We start from the raw sequence: 19,678 nt of genomic DNA, 5'->3' as shown, positions 1-19,678 counted from the left end.
TAGACGGTACTTTTCCATTATCTTGAAGAAAAAAAAAATCCATTGTTAAGAGTTTTGTTGGTACTTCCTGACATTTTTTACGAAGACATCTAACATTCAAATATCTCTTTTATATTATTGAAAGTAATTATAATAAATAAATAAATAATCATTATTTTGACATCTTGCAACACTAAAAACAAATTAATTTGTAATATAAGTTTTCAAGTGGTATTTAGTCTATAAATTAAGAGATTATATAGGTAGGACATACAATAAAAATACTAAAAGACCTATTCTTTAAGGTAAAAAAAATTTAATAAAAATTTAAAAAAATATATTTGAAACTTTAAGGAGGAAAGTAAAGGAAAAAATCAACACAATTGAATTGATTCAAGGAGGAAGTCAACACAATTAAATTATATGTGCGAAATTCAAACTTTACAGGATCTTTATAGTTAAGAGAGAGGAGCATTTAAATTATAAATATCTATTTTATTATTATTATTATTATTTGATAGGAAGATATTTGTGTTAAAAACATTAATGTAAATTGAGGTACAAAACTTGAAAACTTTACCAGACTTTAGTTTAGCCCAAAAGGAAAATAGGCATGAAGGACATGTCACAAACGACTTGCCGTTAAAGACCTAGTTTGTAAGGATCCCTACGTAAGTAGCAACTTGTAGAATTTGGCTTGGGTATAGTTTCTTATGGACTAGACCCAATAGGATGCTTCTATGTATCTAAAAATTGTCACATGACAACATCCTATGTGCATTGAAATATATAAGAGTGCTTGTTACTGTTGTTTAAATAACAATTTTCAGTGCTTAAACAATATTACAGGTATTTTTACATATTTTTTTCTTACACGTATTTTCATAAAATAACAACGTTATTATAAATCTATTACCAAACGGGTCATAGCTACTGGTTAAGGTCCATCTTCCATCCCATGTAAAAATGGGCCACAAAGCCCATAAACGATAAACCCAAGCGGAGAAAGGTTATAAAATCTAATGGTAAAAACAAGGCCACATCAAATTATCATTTATTTCTCTTTTACCCCACTCTTCAGCAGTAACCCACTACACCGAATCTGAGAAACCATCACAAACAGAGCTGCAAGAGAGTGGGAAAGAATGGGCTGAGAAATTGCGGAAGAACAACAAAGGCTTCTTGTGTATTTGTATGTGTGAACTAACTGCTAAATGCTAATAGCTAGTCGTGGTTGTGTGTGTGTTTAACTGGTTCGGGTCTGCACTTGTTGGTTTGTTCATCTTTTTTGTTGGGATTTGGTTGATTTCAGACTTGGTAGTTTGATACTGAGCTCTCTCTTGCCATTTCTACAGTGGATTCTTGTCATGGGTCTGGTTTGAATTGAAATGAAATGGATTTCCTCCCTCAATATAATTTTTTCTTTGTTTGTGCTCATGGGTTCTCTTCCTCTCTTGAGGCTCTCTATTTATGCTTATGGATTCTCAGATCCGGTGATATTTCCGGCATGATTTCTGACGGGTCCTTATCATCCATTGCCAAGTGCAGTGGGGTGTGAACAGTAAATTTATTGCTGAAAAGTGTTGGTAAAATAGAAATAATGATGTTGTGATGTGGCCTTATATCTTACCATTAGATTTTGTAGATGACACGTGTCATTTATCTGTTTTAAAAACAGGAGAAAACATGAGACACTAAAAAGCCGGCCCCAAATTAAAAAACCTCTTTGGTTTTGTTCGCTGTCGTCAAAACCCTTTTCTTATTTGTTTCAAAGAGAAAAGTTGTGGTGTGCTTTGCAATGGTGATGTCGGACGATGAAACAAACAGGCTATTTAGGATCCGAAAAACAGTCATGCAAATGCTTAAGGATCGGGGTTATTTGGTTGCAGACTTTGAGGTTGACATGACCAAAGAACAGTTCAGAAGGAAATACGGTGAGAGCATGAAGAGGGAAGACCTTGTCATCAACAAAACCAAGCGAACTGATTCCTCTGATCAGGTTCGTTTCCCCATCAATCTTTCTCTTTCTTTATATTCAATTCTATTCTACTTTTTGATACTCAACTCGAGGAAAAAAAAAAAAAAAACTTAGAAACCCTAAATTATATCTTTGAACCCATGTTGATGCTTGAAGCATAACCCTTCTTTTAAAGGGTCCTAACTTCTAAACCCAATTCACCAAAAAAACACATAATTTGTCTTACGACACGGGTTTGTTGTAAATGAGCTGAGTTCATCACCAAATAAGATTTTATGTTCAAACTTTTGACTCATTTTCTTGTTAAGCAAGCTCGAGCTTGTTTAACAAGAAAATGTTTTACCTCTTCACGATTCCATGAATTTTTACTTCGAATAGATTGTTTATATCATCAATAATATGAACCTATTGACAAACTTGTACTGTCCAATTTCAATCAAAATTTGTACTGTCCAACATGTTAATTAAGAAGGTAACATAGAGTATGCTTTTGGGTAGAATAGAATGATGGAAAATGACAAATGTGGCTGACCCTGACTAGCCTGTTGAGAATCCTAGCTAACCCCAAAAGTTTGGGACCAAGGTTTGATTGATGTTGCTTGCCTACGTTTTGAGTTTTTCTTGCTTCCAGTATAGTTTAGTACTTCCCTGTGCAGAGTTTCCTCGTGTGCTTTTAGCATTTACGTTTTTAATGTCATTGATATCACTAATTCTATGATTCTTTTGGGATCAGGGAAAGTGGAGCTAGATCAATTCATATGTTTTTACTGTTCTATGTGCATAGTTTCTTTATTTTTCTGTGAAGAGCTTTGTAGCTCAACTGGTTGGCACTTTCTCGTGTTTCCAACAGAGACATCTAGGATTCAAAAAAAAAAACCAGTTATATGTTTTGATATATATGATCAGAATGTACGACACATAGTACCTGTGTATACTTCTATGCATTCTTTTGTTGGTTTTCTTACTGTTTGTTCCTTGTATACCAGATCTATGTTTTCTTCCCTGAGGAACCAAAGGTTGGTGTTAAGACAATGAAGACTTACACCAATCGCATGAAGTCGGAGAATGTTTTCAGAGCAATCTTGGTTGTTCAACAAAATTTAACCCCCTTTGCGAGGACCTGTATAAGTGAGATATCTTCAAAGTTCCACTTGGAGGTTTTCCAGGTGAAAGTGACTTCATAATGTTGTAAGAACAAAGTTGTGGTTCTTAAATTATGTCTATTGTCTAGCTTATCCATTATTTTCTTACGCAAGGAATCTTAGTATTGTAGACAACAGGGCTGTTGCAATGGCCTGCTTAGTATGCACATCTCCCAAGTGTCTTGGTGGGTCTGATGGTTTAGCTATTTGAGTGAACTTGAAAGTTTGTCTTCTTAGTGGTGGTTTTGATGGTTTACTGAGCTTGAATGTTTATTCAACCAGTCACCCATTCTTGCAACTTGATGGTTGAAGAACTTTGGTCAAAGATGTTCCCAAAGAAATTTTTGTAGTGATTTTTTCTTTCCTTTTAAACTGATTTATTATCATTATCATCAATTTGAAGAGATTTTACTCTAAAAGTGACAAAGAAATCATCTTGGGACCTTTTTTTTTTAAGTATGTTGGGACATCTTTGTGATACATGAACCATTTCTTTTATGTCTGTTTGTGAGGTGTTATTGGTGACATTTGATATTTGTGGAACATATTCAAATGCAGCTTTGTGTAAATAAGTTTTTTTTTTCTTCTTAAATTCTTACATATATCCATTCATACAGGAGGCAGAGCTGATGGTAAACATTAAAGAGCATGTTCTTGTTCCCGAGCATCAGGTGCTTACAACTGAGGAGAAGAAAACTTTGCTGGAGAGGTACACCGTAAAAGAAACACAGGTCAGTGTAGGTTAACATTTCAGTTGCAAATATTTGGAAACCGATAGCAGTTAAACTTTTGTTAGAATCTCTGAGATTTGTTGCTGAGACCGGAAGCTTATACTACAGAAAATATGCCTCAACATGCCAAAAATTAACTATTTAGGTGCACACACATAAATATTGGTTTTAAGAAATGATTATTATTACGCAAAATCAATCATTAGAGCATCATTTTTGTGCTAGACAACATGAAACTTGTTAGTTTGCTCCATGATTATAGATTGGTCTCTAAATATGCCAAAACTTTGGCCAAATGTTGCTGTGTTTAGCAGAAAGACTTTTGCTATTAGTGTGTATCCTTGGATGATGTGGCTTTGTTAATGTCCTTCAACAGTCCTAATTTGTACTGTGATCACCCTGTTGTGGCAAACTCTTACTTTTGTTTTTGTTTGTTTGGTTAATGAAATCCCTTCCTACAAAAAAAAAATAAAAATTTGAGGTTGAAATAAGGTAAAGCTTCGAAGGACTAGGTTCATAAGAGAGCTAATGAGCAGAGCTGAGGAAAATTTATCCTAGTGATTTTGAGTGTAGCACTGTTCTCTAAAGCCTGTTAGGGTCCTAACTCCTAACAAATCAGCTGGGCTCAGGTTATCCGTTATTTACAGTGTGCTTTACTGTCTGGTATCACTGGATATGATCCATGTCAGCGGACAAATTCTTGGGGTTTTCGGTTTTGCAAAGTGCAATCTAAGAATTGAATGTAATAAGTCAAACTAAGTTGTAAACTAATTGCTGTTCGTGTGTTCTAATAAGTATTACTGTTTCCTAAAAAAAAAAAAGGTTGTAAACTAATTGCAATTACACAAAACGGCCACAATATTTCAGAGTTACGTAATCAGACAATGAGGCTACTATGAGAGTGCCCTCTTTATGTTACCTTGGACAACTTTGTAATTATCCAAATGTTTTGCTCTAATGTTAACATATCTTTTTCAATTTTTTTTCTCTAATGAAGGTGTCTTTTTCAATCACATGATCATGAGTGAATTTGAATGTGCAATCTCTTCTTCCCTTTTTTCTTCCTTACTGGGATATCTGTATAGATCATGTAAATTTTTTCTACCATCCCTCAAGATTGGGATGTCAGCCCCTTCTGAATGCATGTTTGTTACAATACCATCAAATTTTGATATTTTATTGATTACGTTTTGGGTGATTGGAATGCAGCTGCCTCGTATTCAAGTGACTGATCCAATTGCCAGATATTATGGGCTGAAGCGTGGACAAGTTGTGAAGATAATCCGGCCAAGTGAAACTGCTGGCCGATATGTCACCTACCGATATGTTGTATAAGTATTTACATTTTAGTGACTGCTTAGGAGATTGTTTGAGCTGGACTTGAGTTGAAAGTGCTGTTGTGCTTGTCAAAATTGTCAGGGGCCAGTTTTAAGGGATTTTGTAGTGGGGGTTTCAAGACAACTATGTTATGAAAATATTTAGGCAAAAATGCAAAACTGACCCTCTAATTTTTACTGTTTTTCATTTCAGTCCTAACTTTCAATTTTGTCAATTCAGTCCTCTAACTTTCAATTTTTGTCAATTCAAGGCTCCGTTACAACTCAGTTAGTGTTGCCGTTAGCTATGCTTGAAATGACGTCGTTTTTTTTTTTTTTTTTTTTTTTTTTTTTTTTTTTTTTTTTTACTTCGAATTAAAATAAAATAAGAAAAATCTGAAAAAAGAAAAAAAAAGAAAAAAAAAGAAAAAATTAAGGGAACGATGTCCTTCCCTGAAACATTAAGAAAACATTGGTCTCCTCCTCCGGTGGGAACAAAACCCCATCAATCCCTTGCACCGAAATTCGACCATTGGTGTAAATATCTGGGTCAAACAAGTAAGTCAACCCATCTCCTTGCCTAAATTTCACAGACCCATTAGCCTCTTGAGCCACAACCTTATGTGGTAACCGCAGAGTATCATACTAGACCTTCCCGAACCTCTCATTGCATTGTATATACTTTCCTCAGTCTGATACTCCGGTGTGATATGGTAATATATAATCTGCTCCGGTGCACCAGGCTCACTCAACTGGTCCGTGGTTAACTTAGCCATGGCTTCATCATTGGGTGCCAAAACAGTCAATACATACCCTTCTGAAACCAACCAACCCATCTCGGTTGCTAAAGAGGTTAAATTGACTAGAATATTGGCCATTTCATTGTAGCCACCGTAATGTAAGAGTGTGTGGATAAAGTCCTTGACTTGCTTCATATCGTTGAAGTGGCCATGGGGGCCACCAGGGCCTGGCGCTAGAGCTGGAGCTGGAGCTAGAGAAGGCCCTGGGGCCAGCGCGTCGTAAATCGGAAGCACCGGTGGGGCGTCAGCCAGGACCGGTGCTGCCGGTTTCTTCAACCGGTGAGTTTTGGGGGTCCACCTCCGATGCACCTTTGGGCAAAACAGCAGAGATGGACCGCAAGTTTTTTCTTCGATTGAAGTCTTCTTGCACGGATCGTTCCCTTAATGTTTTATTTTATTTTATTTTAATTCCGAGTTTATAAAAAAGAAGAAGAAGAAAAATTCAAGCATATTTAACGGCAACACTAACTCAATTGTAACGGAGCCTTGAATTGACAAAAATTGAAAGTTACAGGACTGAATTAACAAAACTGAAAATTAAAGAACTGAAATGAAAAACAGTGAAAGTTAGAGGGTCAGTTTTGCATTTTTGCCAAATATTTATTATTATTCTTCAGTTGTGCATCAAGTGTATGCTGTCTGTGGTGGTGGTTTGTAATCATGTTAGCATTTTCTTCATGCATCTTAACGTAAGTGTTTTGTGTACTTACTAAAGATGCAAGCTCTGTCTTCTCTGTTGCGGTTCTCTCCTCAAACAATAGAGTAATTCCTAATACCACAAACCCTCTCATACTTGTGGTTATCCTGGTGATGCTGTTCATTGAATGTGCTTGACTAATATCTTACTGTCCAAGGAGCTAAGTTATTTCAGGCATTATATGCCCATTTGACATGCTTATTTGTTCTCTTGAATAAGGCCTTGCTGTGTGAAATAAGTATAGCACTGGACGTTGTGCCAAGTTGGGTGACTGAAGATTCAACCAAAAGCAACCGAAACCAACATTTTTATTTTTTTTAATAAAGAAAACCAACCTTGGTGGGTTCCGCATCTATCATTACTTATGGAAAATAGAAGGCATATTCTTGGCATTACATTCAGGACATCAAAGAGACGCCTTTGGGGTTCCAATTAGCAAATGGCAATGAAGAGTAAAGCCTAAAAATCAAAAGTAGAACGAATAAGGGTTTGTTAGGGTCATGAGAAGTCCACCCCTCTGTTTATTTATTTTGAGTTCCACCCTTCTGCTTGTGGAACTTGCACACATCAGCTTCCATAGGCTTTAATAAGCTAAAACAAATAATCAGATGCTATACTGGGAAATTTTATGGGAGGCTTAGCTATTTCTTAAATAATATGTCGTGAAAGAAGAAAAAAAAATTTAAGCATCGATCACATGCATTGATATAGAAAATTTTAATAAGAAAAAAATTTCATAATTCCTTTTTTTTTTCTTTTTTTGGGTCAAATATAAAGAGATCCCCTACAGGTTCATTATCAAACACAACCTTGTGCTATGAAAATGACTTCTTAAATCCTTAAACTAATTAGTGTCCCACAAATTTTGAAACTTTATTTTTTAATAATAGGGGCCTTTAAACCAATTATTCAACAGCACTTATAAAATTCATCTTAAAAATAATAATAATGGAGAGATCCCCTACGGGGTCATTATCAAACACAACCCTATACTATGAAAATGACTTCTTAAATCCTTAAACTAATTAGTGTCCCACCAATTTTGAAACTTAAAAAAAAAAAAAAAAAAAAAAAAAAAAAAAAAATAGGGGCCCTTAAACCAATTCTTCAACAGCACTTATAAAATTCATCTTAAAAATAATAATAATAGAGCAGCTTAGCTTTGAGCTAGTCCCGACAACAACTTCAGGATATAAGATTAGAATTCGGTACGATACCTACAAAATGCTCTAGGTATTGCATTAGGTGCAATTACACCCTCTCTCTCTCTCTCACCAAAAAAAAAAAAAAAAAAAACCACTTTGATTTTTTTTACTTTTTCTCATTATTTATTTATTTAATGGTTGAGACGGAAAGTTGTTTTTTTCAACTCTCAATCTTAACTATTGAGAACTATTGCATCATTTGCAATATCTACCCTAGGTATTGCACCATGACACGTGTGTTCATATAATCATTTTACATCCAATAAAAAGTGATGGAGGTGTTAATAAGAAAAAGTCAATTGCATAATTTTAGTTACTATAAAAACTAAAAAAGTCAATCCCACATTTTCATGAAAAATGTTTTGCTTCAAACATGTTCGGAGGCTCGCTGACAAATGCTTTGTCATGTGCACTAGACCTGACTTATTTAGTTGGTTACGTTAAATGAGACATGTTGCGTATAATAAGAACTAATGTCATTCGAAAAATTTGCACAAAACCCATAAATCAGAACGAAAAATACTTTAAGTAGTTTTAGAGTATAGTGAAATGATATTCTTTATTTTCACATTCATGATGAACTCCACTATAAATTTAATGAGTAGACTCTACCGTAATTATAAGAAAAGAAATCACCATTCACTATACTTCGGACGTACCTAAGAATTATTCAACCAAAACGTATATAAAATCTGGAAATAAAAAACCCAAGCAGAAAAAGGGTATAGTTGTAAATTCAACACCAGCTCTCAAGTCTCAAAGCACCGATGATCTATATTATATTAAGCAGATGTAGACGACTCCAGTAGTAGTAGAACAGTAAAAAAACAACAAAAAACTTTTTCTTCTCTCTCTCTCACTCGCATGCTCTGCTCTCTCTCTCTCTCTCTCTCTCTAACTTTCCCGGGAAAGTAAATTCCAAAAGGAAAATTAATTTCGATTTAGGGTTTTTTATTTTTATTTTTTTGGTGTGAATAATGTCTCAGACAGGGAAATTGATGCCGAATCTGGATCAACAGAGCACAAAAATGCTCAACCTCACTGTGCTCCAAAGAATCGATCCCTTCATCGAAGAGATCTTAATCACCGCCGCTCACGTCACCTTCTACGAGTTCAACATCGAGAGCAACCAATGGGTTCGTTTCTCTATATCTCTCTTTTTTAGCTACTGTTTGGCTGCTGAGAAAATGTAGGAAACTTTAACAATTTTTAGGATTTTTTTTACTGTTTGACTTTTAACTCTGCCTTCTACACTTACTTAATGCCAATACAAAGGATTTTTTTTATTATAATTTTTGTTTTAGTAAAAAAAAAATTTTGGCGGTTGCAGAGTCGCAAAGACGTTGAAGGATCTCTTTTTGTTGTTAAGAGGTATAACTTTTTCTTTGTTTTGATTTTGTTTTTGTTTGTGTTTTTGATTTATGTTTGGTGTTAATGAGCTATGCTGTTCATGTTATTTAGATTTATTTTATTTCCCAACTTCTTAGTTAAGTTTGCTGTGTTTATAAATGGTTTTGTCTAATGCTAATAATGTTGTTGTGGTTTGTTGTTTTTGTTATTGTTAGGAATACTCAGCCGCGGTTCCAATTCATTGTAATGAATAGGCGTAACACAGGTATTAATTTTTTTAATTTTATGATTTTGTTCTGTTAAAGAGGATGATTTTTTTAAAATAAATGTATATGAATTATGTCAATCAAAGCAAAAAATCTGTGTGGATCTTGCTAGTTCATGGTGTAGATTAGAGAAAACCAAGGCCCATTTGAAATTAGGGAGAACATAATGGCCTATTTGATTGCTATAGTCAACTCTAGGAATGGCTTACCTAACCTTCCTGCTATGCTTTGAATGCTCTCTATTGTGGGCATTAGGCTACTATGTAGAAGAAGACTTTGTAGTCCCTTCTCTGCACTACCTTACTAGGGGTTATACCATAGCAATTGAACCAAGAAACTTTCTGGAAAGAAGCAATTAATGTCATGATTATCATGTGGTGTACACCATTGATTGATTTCCGGCCAGGAATAAAGCTAAACTTAGTTTATGGTTCAAACTCTCCTCCCCCTTTCCCCATCTATCTACTAAGAAAAAAGCTACACTTGGTTTAGGTTCCTGGTTTTACTTATTGGAAATGCCTGTATCTTTTAAGCATGTGACCTGCGTCCTGACATTTTCTTTCTCTTATGTTTGTTTTCGTTTTAACCCTTTAACAGATAACCTAGTGGAGAATCTCTTGGGAGATTTTGAGTATGAAGTTCAAGTTCCATATCTGTTGTACCGGAATGCATCCCAAGAGGTTAATGGAATTTGGTTTTACAATCCACGGGAGTGTGACGATGTTGCGAATCTATTTAGTAGGTACAATATATTCCTTGTCTATATTGTCATTTGAGCTAGAGTTCATACTTCATCGGCAGGCCATAGACTTTGTTTATGCCCTCTTCGTACCATAACCTTAAGATTCTAAATCATGTTGTAACTCTAACAAATGATTTGCCTTCACTTTAATTTTGTCAAATACTCAAATCAGATTACATCTCTCAACAACCATGTGACCTCTCCCAAACTATGCCTCATTGTTCATCAATAATTATTGCAAGTTCTACATGGTTCCTTCTTTTTTCTTTTTCTTTTTTAATTTAATTTAATTTTTATTTTTTCCCCCTGTTCAAGTTTATTTTTACTGTTAATTCATTTTCCTTTTATCCTATTATCTTCACACTACCACTCCTTTGACATGTCTTAAATAGGCAGTAAATATAAACACGCATAGTCTCTCTTGAGGCACAGATCATTATGTCAATTTGAAACCATAGAACTACAATTTTCTTTTTTGTCAAACTAATAGCATAACATATAATGGTCCTATTATTCATTATCTATAACAAGGGAAAAATTCAAGAGGATGTTGTTAACATATTTGAGTAGGACAGACACTTATCCAAGAAAATAAGAAATAAAAAGGTTGAGGACAGAGAATTAGTAACTAGGGCATGTATTGGGATCAATAACCAATAACTTGAAGTTCAAATATCTGGATTTAATCTTTTTCTACTTATGTTGTATAGGATTTACATTATAATTCTATGTGATGGAGATTTATAATTAGTAGTTGTCTTATAGATTACATTTTTATGTTTCCTTTCTACAGGATACTTAATGCATATTCAAAAGTTCCTACAAAGTCAAAAGTATCTTCAAGCAAAAGGTAACCATAAAAAAATGCTGACAACAATAATGGTGAATTCTTTTCAAAATGATGTAACGTCTAAGATGTTTATGGTTTCCCGGGTTGGTCCTTGGGTATTTACAAAACTTGTGTTTAATGGCGTTCTGCTTCAGTAATAGTTTCTGCTAGTTGCATTATAATTTTATCTTGTTGATTGCAAACTGTGCTGTTAAATTGTGAATAATTCTCTAACTTTCTTTCTTGTTTTTTATCCCCTCAATTTTTTTCTTTACTAAGTGAGTTTGAGGAACTTGAAGCAGTCCCATCCATGTCATTAATGGAAGGTCCTCTGGAACCATCATTATCTGCCACTGACGCACCTGAAGATTCTTCATTTCGGAATCTTTTTAATGTATGTGGTCTAGTTTAATATTGATACTTCAAAATTTTTTCTTCAATATCTTAGATATAGTGGAGCACTGGTTTTATTCTATTTTGAGCTTTTTCCTGTGGATATGTTGGTGACATGCTACTTTTTCTGTGTTCTAAGCACTACTTTGTTTCTCTCAAAACATGTTGCTTGCATCCTAAGATGAAGCATATGTGTGTAATGCTTATGGATGTAATTGAGATCTGGTCCTTCAGATGTTACCAAAAGCTTTCTGTTGATTTTGAAAAGTTTCCATACAACAAATTGTAGCCCTGGGTTGGATGTTCCATTCTATATTCTGAAAGTGATCTATTTGATTTTGGATGCTTGCAACATTGGATGCCCTTAAGTCTGCATCCTTACCTTCTTGCCTTTGCTTAATATTAGTACATTCATTCTGTCCCTTTTCTGACCGGTTTTTTCAATTCTACTATTGCAGACAGCTATGAATATTGGAGCTCCAAATGTAGCGAACTCTAGACAGCTGTCACAGCCCTATCATTCTTCTGCAGCTCTCCCTTTATCTTCTCATTCATCTAGTGTTGTTTCTTCTACTGCTCCAACTCCACAAGTACCATCACTTTCTCTTTCAGCTCCATCTAATCCAACCCCCCTTCAAGACACCGTTGATCCAATCAGCAGCAGCAATCTGGTTGCTAATCTTCTGAAGCCCTCTTCTTTTTTTGCACCCCCTTCCTCATCGGCCTTGATAATGCCGCCTATTTCTTCATCTATCCCAACTGCTCCTGTCCTTCACCCTCCCCTGAATCTGCAACGTCCATATGGCACTCCAATGCTTCAACCCTTTCCACCACCCACTCCACCATTGTCGCTTACTCCGAGTTCTTCTCCTTCAAATGATGGACTTCTTATTAGCAGAGACAAAGTTCGCGATGCACTTCTGATGCTTGTTCAGGTATCTCCATCTTCTCTTTTTTCTTTTTTCCCTGGTTATCTCATTTGTTCTTGTATAAGTAAAACTACTTTGAGAGGAATTGTTGTGAATCATGGTATACATGATTATGTTGACACCTTACTGTGCTTGTATGGTGAGGCTTATTTATTTCTGCTAAATTGTCATGTATTTACTGTTAACTGCAACTTGGTATGTGGTTCGGTGGATGATCCTTGTGGTTGAATGTTGTGTACTTGCCTCCAACATTCCCAGCCTCTCAAGTTATTATTATTATTATTATTAAACAAATTACTGGCTAATTCATGGAACTGTTCTTTTGCTAGGACGATCAATTTATTGACATGTTTTACAAAGCATTAGTGAAGGTGCACCATCCTTGAGTACCTCTAGAGAACTAGTGAGCTTTCCTTCTGAAGATATTGCTGATCTAAACATGTGTGTAAAAATCAGTTCTGTATATAGCTCTGGTTCCATAAATAATGATGGTGGATAATATCTTTGAACAGAATTTTCTTCCAATTCAAGTTGAGGAAAGTTTCCCCAGCCCACAATATGGCGATTCAACCAATCATCTATGTCTATTTTTAATCGCATTACCTATTTAATAGCTATACACTTGTTTAGGCTTCTTAATGGTTCATATGATTAAAATACAGGTGGATGGTTATTTTAATCACCACAGGTTTGAGGAGATCTCTTTAAATTGGAGGAAAACTTTGTGCAATATCTTTTTCTGTGTAACTTTACTGATTCTTCAGCCTTTTTGGAAACTTGTCTACTTTGAGAAGTTGCTTTCTTGGATGTAGGGTAGCGCTCTCTTGTTGGGTTTTGTGTATTTCATTTTCCCCCCTTGAATAGAATGTTGGTAATAGTTGAAATAGACATTTTTGTTCATTTCAGAGGTTTATATGTTTGTTGTCAGTTCATTAGATTGTATTGTTGGTGTCCAAGTCTCTGCTCAGATATTAGGGACAACCAGCTATTATGAACATTTATCAACAAAAAGAAAGTATTATGAACTTCGGCTCTAGTGGATGGTGAGCCTGCACAGAAAGTCTCGAAAGTCTCTTTCTGTGATGCAGACATTTCTGTTTTCATGTCTTGTATTTTCGAGGGATACAAAAAAAAAAAAAAAAAGGGCAAAATGAATATATCACTAAAAGTCGCACAAGATTTGTCTTGCTTTGCCTCACTGAATGTGACTGAGACCTATTGTGACGCATAACATCTTATGAGGAGAGTGGATAAAAACAAAGGTTGGTGCTCAAAATGGGACACAGCTTTTATTTAGCAATATGTAAAACTGATGAAACTTACCTATAAATGGAAACATTTTAATGAGCAGCTGTTTGAAGTTAGTGAAAAACTTTCCTCTAAAAGGAAAGTTGAAGAAGTGAATGCTCTGGCAAATGTGCAGTAGATATGATTGTCATTTTAACAGGATAAGCCTAATTAAGGAATAATTGAAAAGGCTACTCGAGTTTGTGTACTGTTTATTTTAAAGTTTGAAAATATATGCAAATAGTAATGGTGTTATAAGAGGGAAAAAGAAAATGAGAGTTTTGTAACTCGATTAATACCTTTTGGCGTATCTAACGGAGAAGTTACAAATTCCTTCTTTTCCAACTATTGAATTATCAAAAAAGAAGTTATGTGCATTAAATGACATCCTCTAGAGGGTTGGGTTTTGATGGAGTTTTAGTGTTGGATAAAATTTAATTAATCCAGCTAAATGTTTGGAGATTTGTTTATTGTTTGAATACAGATTTTTTAGGTCAAGATATCAAGCCTAACAACATTTTTTTTAATCAATAATGAAAAAGCGATACTGGAGTCCAATGTAGATTTGGAAAAATTGAATATACACTTCAACCCAGTTTGAATTTGAAGGATGAAATGTATATGGGTAGATTTTTTTACATGTGAAAAAATATGTCAATCTATGCTCAACTTATTGAAACAAGAAGTCAAGTCGGGTGAACTGAAGACCCCAGTGCAGTTGCTGTTGTGGAGCGCATGCCAGATGGTCAGTATAAGATCATTGGGGATATTATTTCTGCCACAAAACTATGGAAATGTGATTACTTAGCAGCAGCATGGGCTTTAGCCAATCTTTCAGCTGGACAGTTTGTGATGGGAGTTGAAGATAATGTGACCTCAAGGTCATTGCCTGATTTTGATGTAGTAAATTCAACAGTTGGCGGCGATAACAAGTTAGGTAACGGAGGCGGTGGGTCGGCAAGATTGAAGAAATTCAGTAGTAGGAGTATTGGGTTCTTTAGCAACAATTAATACTAGCCCCGGTTTTGGTGTCAGTAGTAGGAGCATGTATAGGGGCAGAAGTGCACCCTTGACATGTATGGTTACTAGTTCATTGGCTGCAGTCATGGCTCAGATATGCTGTCTCACAGGGCTACTCATGTTTGGGTGATTGTATTGAGGATGAAAGTGATGATGTTTTAGTTGGGGTGTCGGGTTATGCCCACATTTTGGTTGCAGTGACCAAACTGCCTGCTGCGCCTATTCCTTCCAATCGATCATCTGAGGTATTTGGCAGTGAAATTCAAACTTGAATTCTTGATTTATTATTATTATTATTATTATTATTATTATTATTATTATTTCATAGTAGTTGTATTCTCAGCAATAGTGTCCCTCTTGCAGTTGTCCTCTCAGGATGGCTTGCGAGACTCGTATGTTTGTCAAGATTTTGTATAGTTTTGTTGTGAAAAATGAAAATGTAATAGTTTATTAAAAAAAAAAAACGGTTGCTTTAGTTTATAAGTTTGAGTTTGATAATGGGTTCAAAAGTTGATTTGGATAAGAATAAGTGGATATTTTTCTGAAAATGATGAATATTTAAAAAAAAAAAAAAAAATTTAAACGGCATGATGAGATGGGATAAGTATTAAAACAAAAAAAGTAATTTGAACGTGAAGGGCTTTAGTTGATAAGTTTGAGTTTGATAAGAATATAAATAGTTTTTTTTTTTTTTTTTTTTTTTTTTTTTTTTTTTTTTTATATATATTAAATTGCATGAGAAGTGATAAGTATTAAAACAAAAAAGGTAATTTGAACGTGAGGGTGTTTTTATTTTTATTTTTTAAATTTTTTTTGAAAACATTTTTAAATAGAATATTAGAAACGTGAGTTATTTAATTTTTTTTCTTTCTAATTTTCTTTTAAAGTTTTTTTAGATGGATTATGCCATTTTGAATTCACACAAAACTCTCCTCTTTTCAATATTGTGATGTTTCAATTTAGCTAAATTTTTATTCCTCTTCCAAACACCTTTTGTTCTCTCACTCCTTGTTACAAGAATCAAAACCTTTGAACTCAACCATGAAAGCAAAAGATTCAAATTATTGTTCTCTTAAAAGAATAATTGCTTGCTTATTTATATTTATGATTCTCTCTTACTTGTTTGCATTTATATACAAGCCATATTATTGTCCCAAACAATCTTTCTCAATCCATCAGCAAGATAATTCTGCGATATCATCCCTTGGTCCAACTCCTAAGAAACAAATCTTTCCCTTATAGTTTCTAGTCCAACTCCTAACTCCCTAGAAAAAACAAATCCTTCCCATATAGTTTTTGGCATTGCAGCTTCAGCCAAACTTTGGAATAAAAGGAAACAATATATCAGTTTATGATGGAGACCCAATGAAATGCGTGGAAATATTTGGTTAGATAAGCATTTCAAAGTCGAACCTAATGATAATGGTTTACCTCCTTTGAGGATTTCCAGTGATACTTCAAAGTTTGAGTACAAGCGCAAGGGAGGCCATCGGTCTGCCATACGTATAACACGCATAGTATCGGAGACCTTGAGGTTAGACAGGAAGAATGTTAGGTGGTTTGTAATGGGGGATGATGACACATTTTTTGTTCGTGATAATTTGGTCAAGGTTTTGCAGAAGTATGATCATAATAGCTATTATTATATTGGAAGTACATCTGAAAGTCATTTGCAAAACATAGACTTCTCATATAATATGGCCTATGGTGGTGTTGGATTTGCTACTTCTCATATAATATGGCCTATGGTGGTGTTGGATTTGCTATAAGTTATCCATTAGAGTATCCACAGCAGATGTGCCAAATGCCAAATATTTGGCACATTTGGCACACCAAACATAAAAATGGAGTTTTATCAGATGTGTTAAATGTGTCAAATTTTTGCAACATGCTACAATACTGTTGCATTTTTAACACGATACGGACTCAAATGACATTTGTACTTTATTATTTTTTTATTCATCTTTCTCTCTTATTCCACTCTGAGCCACTCCATCTCCACTTCTCCGGATCCTACTCTCTCTCCTCCCTCTCTGTCTAATCACCTTCTCTCTAGTGAAGGATGGGTTCCGATGTGGGTATATTTTGGTGTGGGCTTCGATGTGGGTCAGGTGACAGTGTGGGTTGTGGGTATGGCGACATGGTGGGTTGCGGAGAGTTGGGTTGTGGCGAGGTGGGTCACGACGATCTGGGTTACGGCGAGGTGTGTCACGACCTCACGACAGAGGTGAGTGGGTTTTGATGGGTTGGTTCAAATTGGGTTTGGTGTGGTTTCCTTCACCGTTTTTTTTTTTTTTTTTTTTTTTTTTTTTTTTTTCCTATTTGATCTCTCTTCTTGTGTTTGATGTGAGTTTTGCTTTTGGGTTTGTTTGATTTTCTGTGCCGATCTCTCTGGTTGTGTTTGTTTTTTTTATTTTTTTAAGGTGGCGTTGGTGGATGTGGGTTTGTGTCGATGGTGGTTGATCGGTGTTGTTGCGACAGTGATTGTTGGTGGCTGTTGTTGTGGCAGTGGTGGATGTACTGTTGATGTTGTTGATGGTGATGAGAGGGAGGAGATAATATATTATTTTAATGTGTAGTAAATATTATTTTAATGTATAGAATTGAATGATAGAACATCTGATAAATGAGATATTATAAAATGATGTGGTAAAATAATAAAGTAGCCTTTTGGTGTGTCAAAATGACATTTTTTTTTACAACATCTACTACGAATAGCAATGGCACTCGAGAAAATGCAAGATAAGTGTATACAAAGGTATCCAGGTTTGTATGGATTAGATGATCGAATTCAAGCTTGCATGGCTGAACTAGGTGTTCCTCTCACAATGGAAAAAGGATTTCACTAGGTAAGTTTTTTTTTTTTTTTTTCCTTAATTAATATGCATGAAATTAAGAACCTCATTTTTGTTTGTTCCACTAAACTTTTGTTAAAACAATGATTTTGTATTTATGTTAAGATATAGATAGGAGAGAGTTTGGAAATTTCATATAAGAAACAAATATGTTTTTTCTATCCAAAGGGAACTGATAAGTGGTCAAATTACAGTAGAATTTTAGCTAGATAACATTTCTAAAAGTAACCATTATAATAATGAAAACTAGTTTCTGCACCAAAAATTTATTATTGTAAATCTATTATTGTAACCCTTTATGTGTGTAATTTAAAACTAGTGCGTCGGGTTTCTCCAATAAATATAATATTATGCAAACAATATGGAATTTAGATAAATAGATAGGGATATTTTATTAATTGTTAATAGCTAAGCTAATTTAGGTGCCATGAATGGGTTTAAGCAAGAATGTTGCCTTCCATCAATGGATTTAGTTTTACAATGATGAATTTAAATTAATAACATGCCTAAAAATTAGCTATAAATAGAATAGAGGAAATAAATTTTTTTTTTTTTTTTTTGCTGAATAAAGGAAATAAAAAATATTCATCTCTAATAATTTATTTCTTCTCATTGGTGATTAGTTTGATGTGTACGGCAACCTAGTGGGCCTCTTAGCAGCGCACCCAATTGCGCCTCTAGTCTCGTTACACTACTAAGACATGGAGGCTAATTACATATTCCCCAATACCAAGGACAAAGTGGACGCCCTTAAACGACTCAGGCGCCCAATGAAGATGGACTCGGCTGGGCTGATGCAACAGTCCATTTGCTATGACAAAAATCGAAATTGGACAGTAACTGTTTCATGGGGTTACGTTGTACAAATATTCCGAGGCACTTTCTTAGTCAGAGATATGGAATTGCCTAGAAGAACCTTTGTTGATTGGCACCATAAAGTTGATAACACTGCTTTTTCCTTCAACACTGGCCCTAATAGCATGCACAAATGTCAAATACCTTTGGTGTATTACATTTCTACTGCTAAAAATTCGTCAAATAAAAATGAAACAGCCACTGAATATCTTCCACATCAAACTCTGCTACCAAACTGCGAATGGCAAATGCCAACTCCTTCTCAAATTAAAAGAGTGGAGGTTTACAAGACACCCAACCCATATTTGTAGGATAAGGCAATCTTTTATTTTATTTTATTTTTTAATTTTTATTTTTTATGAGATAGAAGGGGGAGTGGGGGCGACCATTGTGACTCACCCTCCTGGACGTGACCATAAGGGCACTCCCGCTAGAGAATGTTGGATTGAGTCATAAAGAATAATCAACACTCCATGAGATACTGCCTAATTTAATTGATGTTAACACTAGAAAATGTATTTAGTGAGCTTGAGTTACAAATTTAATTTATAATCATGTCATCTGTCATTATTATCATGATTGATAACTTACATCGTTCTTTTGTATTTTGAACAGCCTCCAAGAAGAAACTGCTGCAGGATCTTGCCGACTAACAAGGAGGTACTATGGTAATTGATGTGGGAGAATGCAAAGAAGATGAAATTATTGCATTGCGGAGACAAAACTAGTATTGATTTTTCCTATGTTGTTGTTAATATTGCCCCTCATAATTTAATGATTTCTTCTCTCTGTTTGAATATCCTCTTCTACTGTATTCAATCTAAAATCTCATGAATTATCTGTAGAGATTCATGATGAGTCCATAATTTTTTTTTACGTCTGCGAACATAGGAAAAAAAAACATGGCTTTTCTCATCAGTGCATGAATGTAAGAACATTATTCAGGAAATAAAAAATTCTTTTATCAAAATGTTAAAACCAAGTTTAATTTTTTATTTTATTATTATTATTATTTTTTTTTATAGTTGCACAACTCTATTAAAAAAAAATTATAAAAGTTATGAAACTAACATAGAAGGCTCATATCTTATTGTATTGACTAAAAAAAAAAAATTGTTATCAGAACGTTCAAGACCTTGTTTAAGATTTTCTTTTTACATTTTTTTCCTATGAATGAGCAATTTTATTTCAAAGAACTTATTATTAATTTTATGACAATACAAAAACATTTAGAAAATCATACTAGAACAGCCAGCAGCACAATGACAGTGTCACACATATATGTCTGAATATATTCAGACATA

General features: G+C 34.5%; 2 protein-coding genes and 2 pseudogenes across 2 annotated transcripts; 3 read left to right on the top strand and 1 right to left on the bottom strand.

The window, feature by feature from the left end:
* Positions 1-1,038: 1,038 nt before the first annotated feature.
* On the top strand, positions 1,039-5,338 carry LOC115953731 (DNA-directed RNA polymerases II and IV subunit 5A-like). Its single transcript, XM_031071497.1, has 5 exons — positions 1,039-1,171; positions 1,658-1,978; positions 2,944-3,123; positions 3,717-3,830; positions 5,040-5,338. Exons 2-5 carry the CDS (start codon positions 1,778-1,780, stop codon positions 5,163-5,165), a joined length of 621 nt encoding a protein of 206 aa, XP_030927357.1. The 5' UTR covers positions 1,039-1,171; positions 1,658-1,777; the 3' UTR covers positions 5,166-5,338.
* A 231-nt stretch (positions 5,339-5,569) lies between these two features.
* LOC115952013 lies at positions 5,570-6,995 on the bottom strand (annotated as a pseudogene).
* Positions 6,996-8,618: 1,623 nt separating this feature from the next.
* Positions 8,619-13,270, top strand: LOC115953763 (mRNA-decapping enzyme-like protein). Its single transcript, XM_031071558.1, has 8 exons — positions 8,619-8,984; positions 9,179-9,219; positions 9,414-9,463; positions 10,062-10,206; positions 11,000-11,056; positions 11,315-11,429; positions 11,887-12,363; positions 12,687-13,270. The coding sequence occupies exons 1-8, from the start codon at positions 8,826-8,828 to the stop codon at positions 12,741-12,743; spliced, it is 1,101 nt and encodes a 366-aa protein (XP_030927418.1). The 5' UTR covers positions 8,619-8,825; the 3' UTR covers positions 12,744-13,270.
* A 1,109-nt stretch (positions 13,271-14,379) lies between these two features.
* On the top strand, positions 14,380-19,102 carry LOC115952012 (annotated as a pseudogene).
* Positions 19,103-19,678: the final 576 nt, after the last annotated feature.

This window comes from Quercus lobata, chromosome 7 (genome assembly GCF_001633185.2).
Source record: "Quercus lobata isolate SW786 chromosome 7, ValleyOak3.0 Primary Assembly, whole genome shotgun sequence".
NCBI classification, from domain to species: domain Eukaryota; kingdom Viridiplantae; phylum Streptophyta; class Magnoliopsida; order Fagales; family Fagaceae; genus Quercus; species Quercus lobata.
This window is presented reverse-complemented; position numbering and strand designations above follow the sequence as displayed.

Excerpts from the sequence above, each read along its gene's own strand:
- LOC115953763 (XM_031071558.1), top strand. The coding sequence starts at position 8,826 with ATGTCTCAGACAGGGAAATTGATGCCGAATCTGGATCAACAGAGCACA. Across the intron at positions 9,220-9,413 it reads TCTCTTTTTGTTGTTAAGAG|GAATACTCAGCCGCGGTTCC; the intron begins GTATAACTTTTT and ends TGTTATTGTTAG. Across the intron at positions 11,057-11,314 it reads AAAGTATCTTCAAGCAAAAG|TGAGTTTGAGGAACTTGAAG; the intron begins GTAACCATAAAA and ends TTCTTTACTAAG.
- LOC115953731 (XM_031071497.1), top strand. The coding sequence starts at position 1,778 with ATGGTGATGTCGGACGATGAAACAAACAGGCTATTTAGGATCCGAAAA. Across the intron at positions 1,979-2,943 it reads GAACTGATTCCTCTGATCAG|ATCTATGTTTTCTTCCCTGA; the intron begins GTTCGTTTCCCC and ends CTTGTATACCAG. Across the intron at positions 3,124-3,716 it reads TCCACTTGGAGGTTTTCCAG|GAGGCAGAGCTGATGGTAAA; the intron begins GTGAAAGTGACT and ends CCATTCATACAG.